Below are 20,876 nucleotides of genomic sequence, written 5' to 3' on the forward strand. Positions count from 1 at the left end.
GTATAGCAGCTTGGGCTGGCACTTGTGCTCTCTTAGGGTGTCTGTCCAGGCTCTTCTAGCTTTCATAGTCTCTGTTGAGAAATCGGGTGTGAGTCTGATTGGCCTGCCTTTATATGTTACCTGACCTTTTTCCCTTACTGCTTTTAGTATTTTTTCTTTTTTGGGCACTTGATGTTTTTACTATTATGTTTTGGGAGGTATTTCTTTTCTGGTCCAACCTATTTGGAGTTCGAAAGGCTTCTTTTATTCTCATGGTCATCTCATTCTTGAAGGTAGGGGAGTTTCCTTCTACGATTTTGTTGAAGATATGGGATTTTTAAAGATTCTTTCCCAGATGTTGGCAGCCATTTTGTTTTGTTTTGTTTTGTTTAGGTTGCATATTTCAGTGTTTATTCTTTTTTTTCTTACAACTTTATTTACAAAAAAGTGAGATAAATGTATAGATTTTAAAAGCATTTTGGCATAAAACTATGTGAACACATTTTTGTCAGTACTCGATCTGTTTTGTTTTCTTTACAGTGCCCTCAGCTTTACAGAAATTTTGCAATCATGGTGTCATTTTAAAAAACTGTTGAGCAATACTCCCTTGTGTAAATATAGCACATTTTCTTTATTTATCCTTTGATGAGGAAAATACAGACTGTTTCCAGTATCTGACTATTAAGATTAAATTCACTATGAACATAGTTGAGCAAGTGTCTTTGTGGTATGATTGAACATCCTTTGGGAATATGCTTAAGAGTGTATAGCTGGGTATTGAGGTATATTGATTCCTAGTTTTTTGAGAAACTGCCTTATTGATTGATTTCCATAGTGACTGTATGAGTTTTCCTCCCATCAGCAATTGAAGAGTGTTTCCCGTGCTACACACAGATGAGATATCACTTGTCTTTTTGATCTTTGCTATTCTAACAGTAGAAAGTAGTTTGATCTTCATTTTTCTGATGGCTAAGCATGTTGACCAAATCTTTAAGTGTTTCTAGGCCACTTGAGACACCTCTGTTGAGAATTCTCTGTACTCCTCTCTAAAATTGGATTATTTGGTTTGTTGATGTCTAGTTTCTTCAGTTCTTTACATATTTTGGATATTTGCCCTCTGTCAGATGTGGAGTTGGTGAATTTTTTTTTGCCAGTCTGTAGGCTGCTGGTTTGTTTTGCCTTACAGAAGCTTTTCAGTTTCATGAAGTCCCATTTATTAATAGGTGATCTTAGTGCCTGTGTTACTGTTTTTGTTTCCAGAAAATTGTCTCCTGTGCCAATGTGTCCAAGGCTATTCCTCACTTTCTCTTCTGTCAGGCTCGGTGTAACTGGTTTTATATTGAGGTCTTTGGTCCACTTGGACTTGAGTTTTGTGCAGGGTGATAGATATGTATCTATTTGCATTATCCTATATAAAATTAGACAAGCACCATTTATTGAAGATGCTTCCCCCCCATTGTAAAGTTTTGGCTTCTTTGTCAAAAATCAAATGTCTATAGATGTGAAGGTTTACTTCTGGGTCTTCAATTCTATTCCATTAATCAACCTGCCTGTTTTCATGCTAATGCAGTTTTAATATCTCTAGAAGTTCCTTAATTGTAAGGATCCATTTGCATTCTTCACTCATTACAGGTAATCAGTTAGACTAGTATCACTTGAACATAATTTGTTTTTCATTGTGACTTTTGGTTTCTTTATCAAAAATTAGGTGTTCACAGGTGTGTGGATTTATGTCTAGGTCTTTGATTTGATTTGATTGGCTAGCATGTCTGTTACTATGTGGTTTTTACTACTATAGCTTTGTAGTAATGCTTGAAATCAGGGATGATGAAACCTTGGGAAATTCTTTTATTGTTCAAGAGTGTTTTGCCTAATCTGGATGTTTTCCACATAAAGTTGAATATTGTCCATTCAAGATATGTAAAAATTGTGTTAGAGTTTTGATAGTGATCATATTGAACATATAGATTAATTTTGGTAGGATGATCATTTTACTATCAATCCTACCAATCCATGAGCGTGGGAGGTTGTTACATCTTCTGATATCTTCTCCAATTTTGTTCTTCAAAGTCTTAAAGTTTTTGTTATGTAGGTCTTTCATTTGCTTGATTAGAGTTACCTCTATATATTTTATATGTTTTGTGGCTATTGTGAAAGGTGCTGTCTTTCTGATTTCTTTTTTAGTCCATTTGTCATTTGCATATGGGGGTTATGGATTTTATGTTTTGAGTTAATCTTGTATACAATCACTTTGCTGAGGGTGTTTATAAGCTACAAGTTCCCTGGTAGATTTTTTTTTTGGGTCATTTATGTACATTACCATATCATTTGTAAATAGCAATACATTGATTTCTTTCTTTCCAATTGTATCCCCTTGATCTTCAGTTGTCTTATTGCTCTAGCTACAAATTCAAGTACTATAGTGAATACATATGAAAGGAATGGAAAAAACCTTGTTTTATACCTGATTTTTAGTGAAACAGTTTTCAGTTTCTCTCCATTTAATTTGATGTTGGCTATTGGCTTGCTATTACATTGCTTTTATGATTCTTAGGTTATGTACCTCACATCCCTGATCTGTCCAAGACTTTACCTTAAAGAGTTTTAGATTTTGTGAAAAGTTTTTTTTTCAGCATCTAATGAGATAATAATGTGTTTTTTTCTTTCAGTTTGTTTATATAGTAAATTACATTGACTGATTTTTTTGATTGTTGAGCCATTCCTGCATCTGTAAGATGAAGCACACTTGCATATGGTAGGATACTTTTTTGATGTGTTCTTGGATTCAGTTTGTATTTCATTGAGTAATTTTGTATTTTTTTCCTTTTATTTCTTACAACTTTATTTAAAGAAGAGAGATACAAATACAGATTTTTAAAAGCATTTTGGCAATTCTTTTAGAGGTTTAATAGCATGCATTGAATACTACTAGTTACCATAAGCATAAAGTACATGTAGAACAGAATGTAACATGGAGACAGTCAGAGTTTTCTTGGTGTGTATAGATTAAACATAATAATCTTTGAATACCAAAAATTGCCACAAGGCTATATTCTTAGCTTTTGGATTATTAATGATTTAAGGTCTAGGTGTACCATACTCTGAGACAGTGTTATTAACTTAGTTTTTTTCCTAAGAAGGACTGAGACTTTCACTATTTGGCCTTTGTTATTCATGAGCTTCATATGGCCTCCGAGTTGCTTCTGGGGTATTGAGAGCTTTCTGGGGTTAGTATCCAATTATCAGTGACTGCATATTTTGTCTGCTCTTTTGTGACTGGGTTACCTCACTCAGGATGATATTCTCTAGATGCATCCATTTTTCTATGAATTTCATTAAGTCATTGTTTCTAATAGCTGAGTAGTACTTCATTCTGTAAATATACCACAATTTTTGTATCCATTTATCTACTGGAGGACATCTGGGTTCTTTCCATCTTTTGGCTATTATAAATAGGGCTGTTATGAGTATTGTGGTACATTTGTCCTTATTGTATGTTAAAGCATCTCTGGAGTATATGGCCAAAAGTGGGATAACTGGATCTTCAGGTAGGACTATGTCCAATTTTCTGAGGAACTTCTAGACTGATTTACAGAGTGGTACCAGCTTACAACCCCACCAACAGTGGAGAAGTGTTCCTCTTTCTCTACATATTTGCCAGCATCTGCTGTTTTTTGAGTTTTTGATCTTAGCTGTTCTGACTGGTGTGAGTTAGAATCTCAGAGTTGTTTTGATTTGCATTTCCTCGATGACTAAGGATGTCAAGCACTTCCTTAGATGCTTCTCAGCCATTCGATATTCCTCAATTGAGATTTTTTGTTTAGCTCTGTACCACGTTTTTAAGATAGGATTGTTTGATTCTCTAGAGTCTAACTTCCTAAGTTCTTTGTATACATTGGATATTAGGCCTATATCAGATGTGAGGTTGGTAAAGATATTTTCCCAATCTGTTGGCTGCTGTTTTGTTTTCTTGACAATGTCCTTAGCCTTACAGAAACTTTGCAATCTCATTAAGTCCCATTTTTCGATTCTTAGTCTTAGAGCACAAGCCATTGGTGTTCTGTTCAAAAAAATTTCCCTGGTGCCTATGTGTTCTAAAGTTTTCCCTACTTTCTCTTCTAATAGTTTCAGTGTACCTGATTTTATCTGCAGATCTTTGATCCACTTGCGCTTGAGCTTTGTACAAGGAGATAAGAAAGGTGTCTATTTTCATTCTTCTGTATGCTGAGTGCCACTTGAGCTAATACTATATGTTGAAAAGGCTGTCCTTTTTCCATTAAATGTTTTCGGCTCCTTTGTCAAAAATCAAGTGACCATATGTGTGAGGGTTCATTTCTGGATCTTTTATTCTGTTCCATTGATCAATGTGCCTATCTCTGTACCAGTACCATGCAGTTTTTAGCTCGAGGTCAGGGATGGTGATTCCCACAGATGTTTTATTGTTGTTGAGGGTGAATTTCGATATTCTAGGTCTTTTATTATTCCAGATGAATTTGTAAATTGCTCTTTCCAGATCTATGAAGAACTGAGTTGGAATTTTGATGGGGATTACATTGAATCTGTAGATTGATTTGGTAAGATGGACATTTTTACAATGTTGATCCTTCTAATCCATGATCATGGGAGATCTTTCCATCTTCTGAGATCTTCTTTAATTTCCTTCTTCAGAGATTTGAAGTTCTTGTCATACAGGTCCTTTACTTGCTTAGTTAGAGTCACACCCAGGTATTTTATATTGTTTGTGACTATTGTGAAGGGTATCTTTTCCCTAATTTCTTTCTCCACATGTTTGTCCTTTGAGTAGAAGGCTACTGATTTGTTTGAGTTAATTTTATATCCAGCCACTTTGCTGAAGCTGTTTATCAGCTGTAAAAGTTCTCTGGTGGAATTTTTGGGGTCACTTAAGTATACTATCATGTCATCTGCAAATAGTGGTATTTTTACTTCTTCTTTCCCAATTTGTATCCCTTTGATTTCCTTTTGCTGTATAATTGCTCTGGCCAGGACTTCTAGTACTATGTTGAATAGGTAGGGGGAGAGTGGGCAGCCTTGTCTAGTCCCTGATTTTAGTGGGATTGCTTCAAGTTTCCCACCATTAAGTTTGATGTTGGCTATTGGTTTGCTGTATATTGCTTTTTATTATGTTTATGTATTGGATTTCTGTTCTTTCCAAGACTTTTAACATGAGCAGGTGTTGAATTTTGTCAAATGCTTTCTTAGCATCTAGTGAGATGACCATGTGGTTTTTTTCTTTGAGTTTTTTTATATATATGGTGGATTATGTTGATGGATTTCCATATATTAAACCAACCCTGCATCCCAGGGATGAAGTCTACTTGATCATGGTGAATAATCATTTTGATGTGTTCTTAGATTTGGTTTGCAAGGATTTTGTTTTGTGTTTTTGCATCAATGTTCATAAGTGAGATTTGTCTTAAGTTCTCTTTCTTTGTAGGGTCTTTGTTTGGTTTAGGAACAAGTGTTATTGTGGCTTTGAAAAATGAGTAGAGTACTGTTCCATTGGACTCTATTTTGTGGAATATTTTAGAGAGTATTTGTGTTAGGTTGTCAATAAATGTCTGATAGAATACCGCACTAAACCCATATGGTCCTTTTTTTTTTTTTTTGGTAGGGAGGCTTTTGATGACTGCTTCTATTTCTTTAGGTGTTATGGGATTATTTAGATGATTTACCTGGTCTTGGTTTAACTTTGGTATCTGGTATCTGTCTAGGATGTTAACGTGTATACCCTCTTTGCCCTCTCGTTAGTCTGGCTAAGGGTTTCTCAATCTTGTTAATTTTTTCAAAGAACCAACTCTTGGTTTTGTTGATTCTTTGAATGGTTCTTTTTGTTTCTATTTGGTTACTTTCTGCTCTGAGTTTGATTATTTCTTGCTGTCTATTCCTCTTGGGTGTATCTGCTTCTTTTTGTTCTAGAGCTTTCAACTGTGCTATCAAGTTGCTAGTGTATGTTCTCTCCTGTTTCTTTTTGGAGGCACTCAGAGCTATGAGTTTCCTCTTAGCACTGCTTTCATTGCATCCCATAGGTTTGGGTATGTGGTGCTTTCATTTTCGTTAAATTCTAGAAAATCCTTAATTTCTTTCTTTATTTCTTCTTTGACCATGTTATTCTTTAGTAGAGCATTGTTCACCTTCCATGTGTATTTGGGCTTTTTATTGTTTTTGTTGTTATTAAAGACCAGGCTTAGTCCATGGTGATCTGATAAGATGCATGGGAGTATTTCAATTTTCTTATATCTATTGAGGTTTGTTTTGTGACCGATTATATTGTCAATTTTCGAGAAGGTGCTGTGAGGTGCTGAGAAGAAGGTGTATTCTTTTCTTTTAGGATGAAATGTTCTTTAGCTGTTTATTAATTCCAATTGGTTCATAACCTCTGCTAGTTTTACTGTGTCCTTGTTCAGTTTCTGTTTCCATGATCTTTCCTCTGATGAGAGTGGGGTGTTGAAGTCTCCCACTATTATTGTGTGTGATACAATGTATGTTTTGAGCTTTAGTAAAGTTTCTTTTATTAATATGGTGCTCTTGTATTTGAAATATATATGTTAAGGATTGAGAATTACTCCTGATAAATTTTCCCTGTAATGAGTAAAAAGTCTCCTTCCTTATCTTTTTTGATAACTTTTATTTGAAAATCTACTTTATTCAATATTAGAATGGCTACTCCAGCTTTTTTCTTGGGGCCATTTGCTTGGAAGGTTTTTTTCCCCAGCCTTTTACTTTGAGATAATGTTTGTCTTTGTCTTTGAGATGAGTTTCCTGCATGCAGCAAAATGCTGGATTCTGTTTATATATCCATTCTGATAGCCTATGTCTCTTTATTGGGGAATTGAGTCCATTTATGTTAACAGATATTAAGGAATAGTGGTTGCTGTTTCCTGTTATTTTAGCTTTTAGAAGTAGAATTAAATGTGTGTCTGTCTTCTTTTGGTTTTCTTGTTTTTTTTTTTTTCTTTTTTCTTTTTTTTTTAGGATGTAGTTTCCCTCCTTGTGTTGGGTTTTCCATCTATTATTCTTTGTAGGGCTGGATTTGTGGTCAGATATTGTGTAATTTTAGTTTTGTACTGGAATTGTACAATTTTGTTCTTGGTTTCTCCATCTATGGTGATCGAGAGTCTTACTCGGTATAGTAGCCCAGGCTGACATTTGTGTTTTTTTAGGGTCTTTATGATGTCTGTCCAGGATATTCTAACTTTCATAGTCTATGTTGAGAAGTCGGGTGTAATTCTGATTGGTCTGCCTTTATATGTTACATGACTTTTTCCCCTTACTGCCTTTAGAATTCCTTCTTTGTTTTGAATACTTGGTGTTTTGCCTATTATGTGTCAGGAAGAATTTATTTTCTGGTCCACTCTATTTGGAGTTCTGTAGGCTTCTTTTATGATCATGGTCATCTCATTCTTAAGGGTAGGGAAGTTTTCGTCTACAATTTTGTTGAAGATATTTACTGTGCCTCTTAGTTGGTATTCTTTGCCCTCTTCTATTTCTATTATCCTTACGTTTGGTCTTCTCATTGTGTCCTGGATCTTCTGGACATTTTGGGTTAGGAACTTTTTGGTTTTTGCATCTTTTCTTAATGTTTTGTCTATGTTTTCAATGTCTTCGGCCCCTGAGATTCTCTTTTTCATTTCTTGTAGTCTGTTGGAGATGCTTACATATGTGACTCCTGATTTCTTTTTTAGGTTTTCCATCTCTAGGGTTTCTCTCTTTTTGTGTTTTCTTCATTGTTTCTATTTCTATTTTCAATTCCTTCATCTCTTTGGTTGTGTTTTCCTGTAGTTCTTTGAGTTCTTTGTGTAATTTTTGTGTTTCCTCTTTAAAAGTTTTTATTTCTTTATGGTTGTCCTCCCGTACTTGTTTAAGTGAGTTATTCACGCTCTTCTCAAAGATCATTATCATCATCTTGAGGTATGATTTCAGGGTTGAGTCTTCTTTTTTTGTAGTGTTTGGCAATCCACTGCTTGCCGTGGTGGGAGAGCTAGTTTCTGATGTTGCCAGGTTGTCTTGGTTTCCATTGCTTAAGTTCTTTCGCTTTCCTCTTGCCATCTTGTTGTCTGTGGTTATATGTTGTCTTGTCAGTGACTGGCTCCTTTCTGTCCCATGGATCTGAGGGCCTGTGGGCTCAGGAAGAAAATTGCTTCTGAGTGTTCGGCTTCTTTGGGTGAGCAGTGAGTTCTAGTGGCAGGTACTTAGTTGCCTTTGTGGGCTCAGGTCGGGGAGCTCTTGTGAGGCTGCTCTGGGAACTCGGCCTTTTGCCTACTGGTCCTGAATATTAGTGGTGGAGATCTGGCTCTTTCTCCAGGCCAAAATGGACCCTTTTCCAGTTAGTGCAGCACTCTATGCTCATTGAGAACTCATGATGTGCCTTTCCTGGCCCTTTGTGTCAGGTTCACTTCTGGTCCAGGTGTAAAAGCGCTTTGGAGCTGATATTCCAGAACTGCCTTCCCCGGGCAGATCAGGATTCTCTCTGACACAGTTCCAGGCACTGCCTCCAAGCACTCTCTGTGCTCTGGGTACTCACTGCACAACCTCACTAGGTTTGTGCCCCAGGTTACCTGCTGGTCTAGGTGGAAGAGTGCCTGGGTGACTGGTCAGGGAGCACAGCCTTTTTTGGCGCATCCCTTTCCAGTACTTCTTTAAGTGTGTTATTTATGCACTTCTCGAGGATCTCCATCATCATCATGACATATGACTTTAAGCCTAAATCTTGTTCTTCTGGTGAGTTGGGATATACACTATTTGCTGTGTTGGGAGAACTTGGTCCTGATGTTGCTAGGTTGTCTTGGTTTCTGTTTCTTAGATTCTTCTGCTTGCCTCTTGCCATCTGGTTATTGGTTGACTGGAGCTTGTCTCTCCTGTGGTTCTATGGACCCGTTGTCCCCAGAGGGAGATTGTTCCTGGGTGTTTGGCTCTCTTGGTAGGCTGTTGAGTTCCAATGGTGGTGCCCAGTCATGATGCAACTGGGTGGGGTCTGGTCTTGGGTCACAAGTCATTTCTTCTGTTTCTGTTGTATAGGGTAATTTCAGGAGTATTGCCATTAGCTTCTATTTTTCAAAAATCTTTTTAAAACTTTTAATTACTTTATTTTCTAAGGGATTGTAGGTCTTATTAAGTTTTCTTTTTAAAATCTGATCTTGATTTAACCTTGGTAAATAGTTAAATAGGTAAATACCTATTTAGAAAATTGTTCATTTTTTTTACATTTTCCAGTTTTGTGAAGTATAACCTAATGATTTTTTTGATTTCTGCAGTGTCTGTTGTTACATTTTGTTAATTTATATTTGTTTTCTGCCTTTGGTTAATTTGGAAAATAGCCTGTTAGTCTTATTAATTTTACTCAAAGAACCAACTTACTGTTTCATTGATTCATTATATTGTTTGTTTCTATCTTATTGATGTCATCTCCGAGTTTGATTTTGCCTTGCCCTACTCCTTTTGGGTACAATTTCTTCATTTGGTTCTATAGTTGCATTGCTAGTATGAAATCTCTGCAAGTTTTATAAATGTGAGTACTTAATGCTATGAAATTTTCTCTTAGCACTACTTTCATTGTGTCTCTTATGTTTTGGTATGCCTTACATTCATTTTTATTGAATTTTAGAAAAGTCTTAATTCCTTTATTTCTACTTTGAACCAGTTTTCATTCAGTGAAGAGTGCTTTGGTTTCCATAAATTTGTAAGCTTTCTGTTGTTTTTGATATCCAGCTTCAATCCTCAGTGGTCTGGTAAGATACAGAGAGTTATTTAAGTTTTCTTGTCTCTGTTATGACTTGCTTTGTGTTCCAGTATGTGGTCAGTTTTGGAGAAGGTTTTGTGTGGTGCTGAGGTTTTCTCTTTTGTGTTTGGTAGAATGTTTTGTATATATGTGTTAAGTTTATTTAATTTCAACATCTGTTAGCTTCAGTATTTCCCTGTTCAGTTTTAGTTTTGTTTGGATGATTTGTTATTGATGATTGTTATTTGGTGGAAGGTAGGTATTCAAGTCTGGCTTTGAGCAGAAAGTGTCTGTTCCCAGGCAGCACTGCTACCCGGATCCTGAGGTTTTGTGTGGCCTCTCCCAGGATAGACAATGGAGAGCAAGTGTGGACTCACCGCTGGGCTCATGAGTGAGAGAACCCTCCCGAGGCTATTCTGGGTGCCCAGTAACTTGTGAGCAGGCTGCCAGTTCTGATGAACCTGGGCTGGGTCTGGCCTTGGACAGGAAGTGTATGTTTCTAGGCAGCACTGCTACCTGGGCCCTGAGAGTTCCAGGCAGCCTCTCTGGGATAGTCAGTGGAGAAGGAGTGTGACTTGCCCCTGTGCTCAGGAGTGAGTCATTTGTTTTCTTATAAAATGGTTTTAATTAATTTATTTTAAAAATATTTTTCTCTTATACAGTACACCGCAACAGCAGCCTCCCCCTACCTCTGCTCTGCCCCAGATCTACTGCTTCTTAATTTTTCTTCAGAAAAGAGCAGACTTCCTAGTGATATCAACTTATACATAACAAGATACAAGACTAGCCATAACTTTTTATTTCAATGCTGGTCAAGGCAATCGTCTTAGGGTTTTACTGCTGTGAACAGACACCATGACCAAGGCAACTCTTATAAGGAGAATATTTAATTAGGTTCAGAGTTTCAGTCCATTGTTATCAAGGTAGGCATAGTAGCATTCAGACAGGCATGGTGCATGAGGAGCTGAGAGTTCCACAATTTCATCTGAAGACTGCTAGCAGAGTACTGGTTTTCAGGCAACTAGGATGAGGGTCTTACAACCTACACATACAGAGACACACCAACAATGCCACAACTTCTCCAACAGGGCCCTATTCTTTAATAGTGCCACTTCTTGGGCTGAGCATATACAAACCATCACAGCAACCCACTGTGTAGAAAAGGTTCCAGGAGCAGGCAAAGGAGTCAGAGACAGTCCACTCCCACTGTTATGAATCCAACCCCCCCCCCAAACTAAACATCCAGTTGTGGTGGCACATACTGGTAGGACTTGCTGAAGGGGGCAGTTGTAGGAGGATAATGAGTTGAAGGCCAGTCTGGGCTTTACTAAGGTTTTTATTTGGATTATTGAGTTTTTAATTTCAGATTGGTTTTTACCCAGTAATTCTATCTCTTTGTTGAATATATTTTTATATCTTGTATCAATTTAAAAATTTATTTTTCTGCTTTTGTTATCTTGGAGCATATTCTTTTTTTTGTCATTCATTTTTTAAAATGACTTTATATTAAAAAACAAAGATAAATGTACAGATTTTAAACATTTTTTTATAAAAATTATACATTTTTGTCAGTACTGTTTTTTCAGATATTAAAATAATTTTTACATAAAACTATGTGAATATATTTTTTAGTCAGTACTTGATTTTTTTCAAGGGCTTGACAGTATGCATTGAAAACCTAATAGTTACCATGAACGTAAAGTACATGCAAAACAAAATGCAACATGGAAATAGTCAAAGTCTTCTTGTTTTGTAAATATATATATATTTTTGTTTTCTTTATTTCTTGGACTTCATACAGTCTGTGAGTTGTTTCTGGGGGAGTGCAAGCCTCTGGGGTTAGCATCCCAATATCAGTGACTGCATATTATGTATGTTCTTTTGTGACTGGGTTATCTCACTCAGGATGATATTCTCTAGATGCAGTCATTTTCTTAAGAATTTGTTTAAGTCATTGTTTCTGGTGGCTGAGTAGTATTCCATTGTGTATATGTACCACAATTTTTGTATTCATTCATCTTCTGAAGGACATCTGGGTTCTTTCCAGCTTCTGGCTATTATAAATAGAGCTGCTATGAACATTGTGGTGCATATATCTTTGTTGTGTATTAAAGTGTCTCTGGGGTATATGCCCAGAAGTGGAAAGCTGGGTCTTCAGGTAGTACAATATCCAATTTTCTGAGGTATCGCCAGACTGATTTCCAGAGTGGTTGTATTAGTTTGCAACCCCACCAACAGTGGAGAAGTGTTCCTCTTTCTCTGCAGCCTTGCCAGCATTTACTGTCATCTGATTTTTGGATCTTGGCCAATCTGACTGGTGTGAGGTGGAATCTCAGGGTTGTTTTGATTTGCATTTCCCTGATGGCTAAGGATGTCAAGCACTTGCTCAGATGTTTCTGGGCCATTCGGTGTTCCTCAACTGAGAACGTTTTGTTTAGCTCTGTACCCCATTTTTTAATGGGGTTATTTGAATCTCGGGTGTCTAGCTTTTTGAATTCCTTGTATACCTTGGATATTAGGCCTCTATCTGATGTGGTGTTGGTAAAGATCTTTTCCCATTCTGTTGGTTGCTGTTTTGTTTTCTTGACAATGTCCTTAGCCTTACAGAAACTTTGCAATCTCATTAAGTCCCATTTGTTAATCTTTGACCTTAGAGCTTGAGCCATTGGTGTTTTGTTCAGGAAATTTTCTCCTGTGCCTATGTGTTCTAAGGTTTTCCATACTTTCTCATCTAATAGTTTCAGTGTATCTGGTTTAATGTGGAGATCTTTGATCCACTTACACTTGAACTTTGTACGAGGAGATAAGAAAGGGTCTATTTTCATTCTTTTGCATGCTGAGTGCCAGTTGGACCAGCACCATTTGTTGAATAGGCTGTCCTTTTTCCATTGAATGTTTACTGCTCCTTTGTCAAAAATCAGGTGACCATATACATGAGGGCTTATTTCTGGATCTTCTATTCTATTCCATTGATCCACATGCCTATTTCTGTACCAGTACCATGCAGTTTTCAGCACAATTGCCTTGTAATATAGCTTGAGGTCAGGGATAGTGATTCCCACAGATGTTTTTTTGTTGTTGAGGATGGATTTCGCTATTCTAGGTCTTTTGTTATTCAATATGAAATTGCACATTGATCTTTTCAGTTCCATGAAGAACTGGGTTGGAATTTTGATGGGGATTGCATTGAATCTGTAGATTGCTTTTGGTAGGATGGCCATTTTTAAGATGTTGATCTTTTCAATCCATGAGCATGGGAGATCTTTCCATTTTCTGAGATCCTCCTCAATTTCTTTCTTTAGAGGTTTGAAATTCTTGTCGTACAGGTCCTTCACTTGCTTAGAGTCAAACCAAGGTATTTAATAGTTTTTGTGACGATTGTGACGGGTACCTTTTCCCTAAATTCTTTCTCCACATGTTTGTCCTTTGAGTATAGGAAGGCTACTGATTTGTTCAAGTTAATTTTGTATCCAGCCACTTTGCTGAACTTGTTTATCAGCTGTAGGAGTTCTCTGGTGGAATTTTTGGGGTCACTCAAGTACACTATCATGTCATCGGCAAAAAGTGATGTTTTTTATCTTTTTCTTTTTGATTTGTATCCCCTTGATCTCCTTTTGCTGTCTAATTGATCCAGCCAAAACTTCCAGTACTATGTTGAATAGGTAGGGGGAGAATGGGCAGCCTTGTCGAGTCCCTGATTTTAGTTGGATTGTTTCAAGTTTCTCGCCATTAAGTTTGATGTTAGCTGTTGGTTTGCTGTATATTGCTTTGATTATGTTTAAGTATGGACCTTGGATTCCTGTTCTTTCCAGGACTTTTAACATGAAGGGGTGTTGGATTTTGTCAAATGCTTTCTCAGCATCTAGTGAGATGACCATGTGATTTTGGTTTTGAGTTTGTTTATATGGTGGATTACATTGATGGATTTCCTTATAATAAACCATCCCTGCATCCCAGGGATGAAGCCTACTTGGTCATGATGAATGATCGTTTTGATGTGTTCTTGGATTCGGTTTGCAAGGATTTTGTTGAGTATTTTTGCATCAATGTTCATAAGTGAGATTGGTCTGAAGTTCTCTTTCCTTGTAGGGTCTTTGTGTGGTTTAGGTACGAGGGTTATTGTAGCCTCAAAAAATGAGTTAGGTAGTATTCCATCTGATTCTATCTTTTGGAATAGTTTGGAGAGTATTGGTGTTATTTCTGCAATAAATGTCTGATAAAATTCTGCGCTGAACCCATCTGTACCTGGACTTTTTTTGGTTGGGAGAATTTTGATGACTTCTTCTATTTCTTTAGGTGTTATAGGGTTATTTAGATGGTTTACTTGGTCCTGGTTTAACTTTTGGATCTTGTATCTGTCTAGGAATTCGTCCATTTCCTCAGGATTTTCCAATTTTGTGGAGTATAAGTTTTTGTAGTAGGATCTGATGATTTCTTGAATTTCTTCAGTTTCAGTTGTTATGTCCCCACTTCCTTTCTGATGTTGTTAATTTGTATACTCTCTTTTTGCCCTTTAGTTAGTCTTGCTAGGGGTTTATCAATCTTGTTGATTTTCTCAAAGAACCAACTCTTGGTTTTGTTGATTTTTTCAATGGTTCTTTTTGATTCTATTTGGTCTATTTCTGCCCTAATTTTGATTATTTCTTGCCGTCTACTCTTTTTGGGTATATCTGCTTCCTTCTGTTCTAGGGCTTTTAGCTGTGCTGTCAGGTTGCTGATGTAAGCTCTCTCCAGTTTCTTTTTGAAAGCACTTAGGGCTATGAGTTTTCCTCTCAGTACTGCTTTCATTGCATCCCATAGGTTTGGGTATGTTGTGTTTTCGTTTTCGTTGAATTCTAGAAAATACTTAATTCCTTTTTTTATTTCTACTTTGACCCTGCTATCCTTTAACAGAACGTTGTTTAGTTTCCATGTGTATGTGGGATTTTTGTTGTCTTTGTTGTTGTTAAAGACCAGCCGTAGACCATGGTGATCTGAGAGGATCCATGGGAGTATTTCAATCTTTTTATATCGATTGAGGATCGCTCTGTGTCCAATTATGTGGTCAATTTTCGAGAAGGTGCCATGGGGTGCTGAGAAGAAGGTGTATTCTTTTACTTTAGGATAACATGTTTTGTATATATCTATTAATTCTAGTTGGTTCAAAGTCTCTGTTAGTTTTGTAGTGTCCTTGTTCAGTTTCTGTTTCCCGGATCTGTCCATTGGTGAGAGTGAGGTATTAAAGTCTCCCACTATTATTGTGTAAGGTGAAATATATTTTTTGAGCTTTAGTTAGATTTCTTTTATGAATGTGGGTGCTTTTTTATTTGGAGCATATATGTTAAGGGTTGAGAGTTTCTCCTGACTGGTTTCCCCGGTAATGAGTAAAAATGTCCTTTCTTATCTTTTTTGATAACTTTTGGTTGGAAATTTACTCAATTCGATATTAGAATAGCCACTTCAGCTTGCTTCTTGGAGCTGTTTGCTTGGAAGTTTTTTTTCCACCCTTTAACTCTGAGATAGTGTCTGTCTTTGTCTCTGAGATGAGTTTTCTGTATGCAGCAAAAGGCTGGATTTTGTTTATGTATCCAGTCTGATAGCCTATGTCTCTTTATTGGGGAGTTGAGTCCATTTATGTTAATAGATATCAAGGAAGAGTTGTTTCTGTTTCCTGCCATTATTGCTTTTTTTTGGGTTGAGTTGTGTCTGTGTCTTTTTCTTCTTTTAGTTTTCTTGTTCTTACTAGGCTGTATTTTCCCTCATTGTGTTGGGTTTTCCACCTATAATTCATTGTAGTGCTCGGTTTGTGGTCAGATATTGTATAAATTTTGATTTGTCTTCAAATATCTTCATCTCTCCATCGATGGTGATTGATAGTTTTGCTGGTATAGCAGCTTGGGCTGGCACTTGTGTTCTCTTAGGGTGTGCATGATGTCTGTCCAGACTCTTCTAGCTTTCATAGTCTCTGTTGAGAAATCGGGTGTGAATCTGATTGGTCTGCCTTTATATGTTACCTGACCTTTTTCCCTTACTGCTTTTAGTATTCTTTCTTTGCTTTGGGCACCTGATGTTTTTACTATTATGTGTTGGGAGGTATTTCTTTTCTGGTCCAACCTATTTGGAGTTCTGAAGGCTTCTTTTATGCTCGTGGTCATCTCATTCTTGAGGGTAGGGAAGTTTTCTTCTATGATTTTGTTGAAGATATTTACTGTGCCTCTTAGTTGATACTCTTCTCCCTCTTCTATTCCTATTATCCTTAGGTTCGGTCTTCTCATTGTGTCCTGGATTTCCTGGACATTTTGGGTAGGAGCTTTTTGTTTTTTGCATTTTCTCTGGCTGTTTTGTCTATGTTTACAATGTTGTCTTCTGCCCCCGAGGTTCTCTCTTCCATCTCTTGTAATCTATTGGAAATGCTTGCTTCTGTGATTCCTGATTTATTTTTTAGGTGTTCTACCTCTAGGGTTATCTCTTTTTGTGTTTTCTTTATTGTGTCAATTTCCATTTTAAATTCCCTCTTCCATTCCTTCATCTCTTTGATTCTGTTTTCCTCTAGTTCTTTGAGTTCTTTGAGTGTTTTTCTTGTTTTCTCTTTAAAAGCTTCTGAATCTTTTTGCTTTTCCTGCCATTCTTGTTTAAGTATCTCTATCAGTGTCTTGAGGTATGATTTCAGGTCTGTGTCTTCCTTTTCTGGAGTGTTTGGAATTCTGATGTTTTCTGTTATGGGAGAGCTGGGTTCTGGTGTTGCCAGATTGTCTTGGTTTCCTTGGGATATACTCTTTCGCTTTCCTCTTGCCATTTTGTTGTCAGTGATATGTTCTTGCCTTTCCCTTGTATCTGGTCTGTGTCCCTGGATCTTCACTGGTCAGGTGGCAGATGGGTCAAGTCCTGTTATATGCGTCAGAGTCGCCGGGTGGGAACAGAAGTTCCAAAGTTCTATTCCTGGTCGCTGGATCTGACAGGGCGGGGCAGGTCAAGGTAGGGGGTGCACTTTCCGTGTGCACTCCGCAGAGATCTCTCTGCTCCCTGGCAGCCCCTAGGTCTCCCACCCACCAGTTGCTCAGCCTCTACTAGCCGTCGTTCCAGGTGGCAGATGGGCCAGGCTCTGCTCTGTGTCCTGAAGTCGCCTCCGGGTGGAAACAGAAGTTCCTAAGTTCTGTTCCAGGTCACTGGATCGGGCAGGACAGGGCAGGTCAAGGCAGGGGGTGCACTTTCCGTGCGCACTCCGCAGAGATCTCTCTGCTCCCTTGCAGCCCAGGTCTCCCACCCACCAGTTGCTCAGCCTCTATGAGCCGCTGTTCCGGGTGGCAGATGGGTCAGGCTCCGCTCTGTGTCCTGAAGTCGCCTCCGGGTGGAAACAGAAGTTCCTAAGTTCTGTTCCAGGTCACAGTTGTTCAGACTTTACGAGCTCGGAGCATATTCTTATCTAATTTGAGGTTCTTAACGTAATTGTAATCATTTTGTTGAATTATTTATCTGGAGCTTTTCCTGGTCATTTTCATTGCAGATTACTATTATAGGATTAGTAATTTTTGTAAGAGTCATGTTGCCTTGGTTTATCTTGTGTTAGTTTCTGAACTGGGACTGAAACAATTGGAAAACTTTGTTGCTTGGATTTTTCTTCATTTTTCTTCTTCTTCCTCCACCTTCTTTTTCTAGATTTATTTATTTATTTATTTATTTATTTATTTATTTATTTATTTATTTGAGTACACTGTAGTTCTCTTCAAACACACCAGAAGAAGGCATAGGATCCCATTGCAGATGGCTATGAGCCACCATGTAGTTCCTGGGAATTGAACTCAGGACCTGTGGAAAAATAGTAAGTGCTCTTAACCACTGAGCCATTTCTTTAGCCCTATTCTTGTTTTGTTGGTTCAGGTTGCCTTTTTTTTTTTTTTTTACTAGAGACACAATGTTCAGGATAGGACTAATTTATAGTATGGCTGAGATGTAATTTTACTCTTCAAATTGGTCCAGTGAGCTTTGCCTAAATAGGCCTGCACAGGGGAAGCTGAAGTCTCCTAATTAGTGTAAGGAGCTATGTGACCTTAGCTTCCAAAATTACACTCTTTCTTCTTTTAAAAATTATTTAAAAAGTGGTGCAGTATTGGATAAGCAGAGGAGACATACTTAGTTAGGATTGACTCTAAGAGGTGATTATAGGTTTGATATAATGAGATGAGTTCATACCAACAATGTGTAAACCTCTGTCAGACTTATCATATAATTTAAATCTTCATAACATATCAATCCACACCATAGCACTAATACTCTCATTATATAGATGAGAAACTACGGTATAGATGTTTTATGTATGGTTGGATGCCAACATGTTGTTAGCATAAGAATGAGTGCAATTCAGATGATATAATTAGTATGTGAAATTTCTTCAGAGGTCCTTAATTAGGAAAAAGTATTATGAATAAATATTCCCTACATTCTAACAAGAAAATCTGGAAAAGTACTATATAGGTTTCCCTTATGTTTCAGTTTGGTGAACTTCACAAAGTTTGCATGCAAGTCATGGCAGGGAGACCAACATGACTCCAGGTCTGCATCCCAAAAATACAGGTGTACTCTATGGGTGAATTGTTTCCTAATGAAGGTATCAGAAAACATAGGATTACATTTACTGCTATAACAGAATGAGTTGTACCAGTAGACTAATAGAACCATTTAAGGGCAAATTTGGCACAGAAAATGACCACACAAGAATTGTTTATAATTCCAATCTCCTCTTGAGCAGGTGGTTGTCAGAGTCAGCTCGGTGGTTGATAATGACCAACAAACCCCAGAAGGGCTTAAAGGAACTTAGAAAAGTTGCACACATAAATGGAATGAACAATTCTGGAGATGTCCTAACCATTGAGGTGAGCAAGATGGAAGCACAAAGAAAACACTAGCTTGGTAATACATGTCTAAATGTCAAGGTGCAATACGCTGCTATTCAATATAGTGTATGCATGTTTGTTTCAAAATGGACTAAAACATGTCATTCCTTTGCTTATTAAATTTAATTTGTAAAAATGTATGCACAGCATTTTATTCATTTTAAAACTTTTCTTAGCATATATTAGTTATATCTAATAACAAGTGTTATTGTAAAATTTTCATGTACTATTGTTATACATAATGATGAGTGTTATTGTAACATTTCCATATATGTAATTATATTTTTTCATATTTATCACTCCTTGCTTTTGTTCTCTCTCCCACTAGTTTTTCTCCTCTTCTTACACAGTCCTCTTGTACTTTCATGTCTTTTTTGTGTGTGAAACAAAAAATTCCATTAGGGTAAGCTATAAAAATAGGAATGAGAGGTTATTTACAGCATACAACTTCCAGTAGCTATTCAATTGAAACAATTCTTAAAACAGAACAACCCCCCCTACAACTGACTATCAATCTTCAGGAGCAGTAGGCCTTTGTCAGCCCTTTAATATAGTAACGGCCACTAAGTATGGAATGGCCTTACAAGCCCCTCTAATTTCTATTATGGAATGTTGACTGGACCATCTGGGTGTGTCTTGTGCAGGTAACCAGGACTGCTAACATTTAAGTGTAGAATGGCTATTTAAATCCTCTGGCTCTTAAACCCCTCATGTTGTTCCTCGAGCCTTGGAAGGGGTAATATAGATGTCCAATTTAGGAATGAGCATTCAACAGTCATGTATTTTTAGCACTTTGACCCATTTTGAGCTTGCAGTAACTGCAACCAGTATAAAAAGAAGCTTCTCTGACCATAACTGATAACACCAGTATTCTAGGACATAAATAAAGTCATTTAGATGGCAATTCAATAGACAGGTCAAGTCCAAATAGTAAAACAACTCCCAAAGCAGCAACAACAGCTTCCTGCCTTGGTTACTTTTCTATTGCCATGACAAAAACACCACGACAAGTAATCTTGTAAAAGAGAACATTTAATTTGGGGGTTCACAGTTTCAGAGGGTTAGAGTCTATGGTGCATGGCAGCAGGCAGCAAGCATGTTGCTGGAACAGATGATGAGAGATTATGTTCTATCTGCAAGGGAGGGATGGAGGCAGAGTGAGGGAGCAAGAGAGCAAGAAAGGGGAAGGGGAGAAAGAGAGCAAAGTGGGAGTGGCATAGATTTTGATACCTCAAAGCTCACCCCCAGCAACACAGCTCCTCCAAGACAACACGTTCTAATCCTTCCCAAAGAATTCTACTCAGTGGGAATCGGAGAGCATTAAAAAACCTGATTCTATGCGGACTATTGTTCAGACTGCCATACTCTCTCCACTTAGGTCTATGATGTACACAGCTATGGGTTTTCACTTAGGTTTGATGTGTCAAATACAAGTTATCACTTGTGATACAGGCCTTAAGTTCAGTCAGAAAGTGATATGTTAACCCCACCGCAGTGATGCTGGTATTGCACAAGACAAACTTTCTCTGGCATTTTATAGTGTAACACAAGTACTTACATCTGAGCAATCTGTGGATGAAAATCTTCTGCAACATCATTCGTAGCTCTTCCCAGGACTGTAAAAACTAGCCAGCAGGGAGGAAGTTTCTTGCTCAATTTTAGCTTGATTTCTCTGTATCCTGCTAGCACAGCATATGATATATTTAACAATCTATTCATATTGTAGTTCTAGTAGGAAACCATCAGCTATGGTATGGCCAACTTGACAAGATCTAGAATCACTTAGGATTTAAGTTTCCAGGCATACCTGTGAGGGGTTATTTATATTAGTTTAGTTTCTGAGCATGAATGTGAAGAATCAGCTTGATTAGGTTGGACAAGGAAGATGACATTACAAAGGCCAGCACCATCCTCTCAGATTGTCTCTGGTCAAGATAAAAATATGGAATTTGGTAGAATATATTCATTATTTTTTGTTGTGGTGATAAAGTAAAGAATTTATTTAGTTTATGGGTCCAGTGAAAGGGTCCATAATGATGGGAGTGTCATGGCAGTAGGCAGGCATAGCAGCAGGCAACAGAGAGACTGAACTGGAAGTAGGGTGAAGCTATAAACTTCCAAAGCCAACTTGCAATGATGTACTTCTTTCACCAAGATCTGCCTCCTAAATGTTGGATATCATCCTTAAATAGTATCACAACTAGGGACCAGGTATTCAGATAAACGAGCTTATGGCGGACTTTTCCCGTTGAAATTACCACATTCTACCTTCTGGATCTCATGAGCTCATA

The 20,876-nt window shown here is 37.4% G+C and overlaps 1 protein-coding gene across 1 annotated transcript in view; it reads left to right on the forward strand.

Annotated features, from left to right (window-relative positions):
* LOC308417586 (solute carrier family 22 member 19-like) overlaps nt 1-20,876 on the forward strand; it is a gene marked incomplete at both ends in the record, with an annotated part of 85,537 nt that overhangs the window by 9,388 nt on the left and 55,273 nt on the right. Inside the window, one exon of the mRNA XM_080912952.1 lies at nt 18,441-18,564. Coding sequence (XP_080769078.1) covers nt 18,441-18,564 — 124 coding nt within the window. The remainder of the gene's footprint in view (nt 1-18,440; nt 18,565-20,876) is intronic.

The sequence above is a fragment of the Micromys minutus genome (assembly GCF_963924665.1).
Source record: "Micromys minutus genome assembly, chromosome: 2".
NCBI lineage: Eukaryota > Metazoa > Chordata > Mammalia > Rodentia > Muridae > Micromys > Micromys minutus.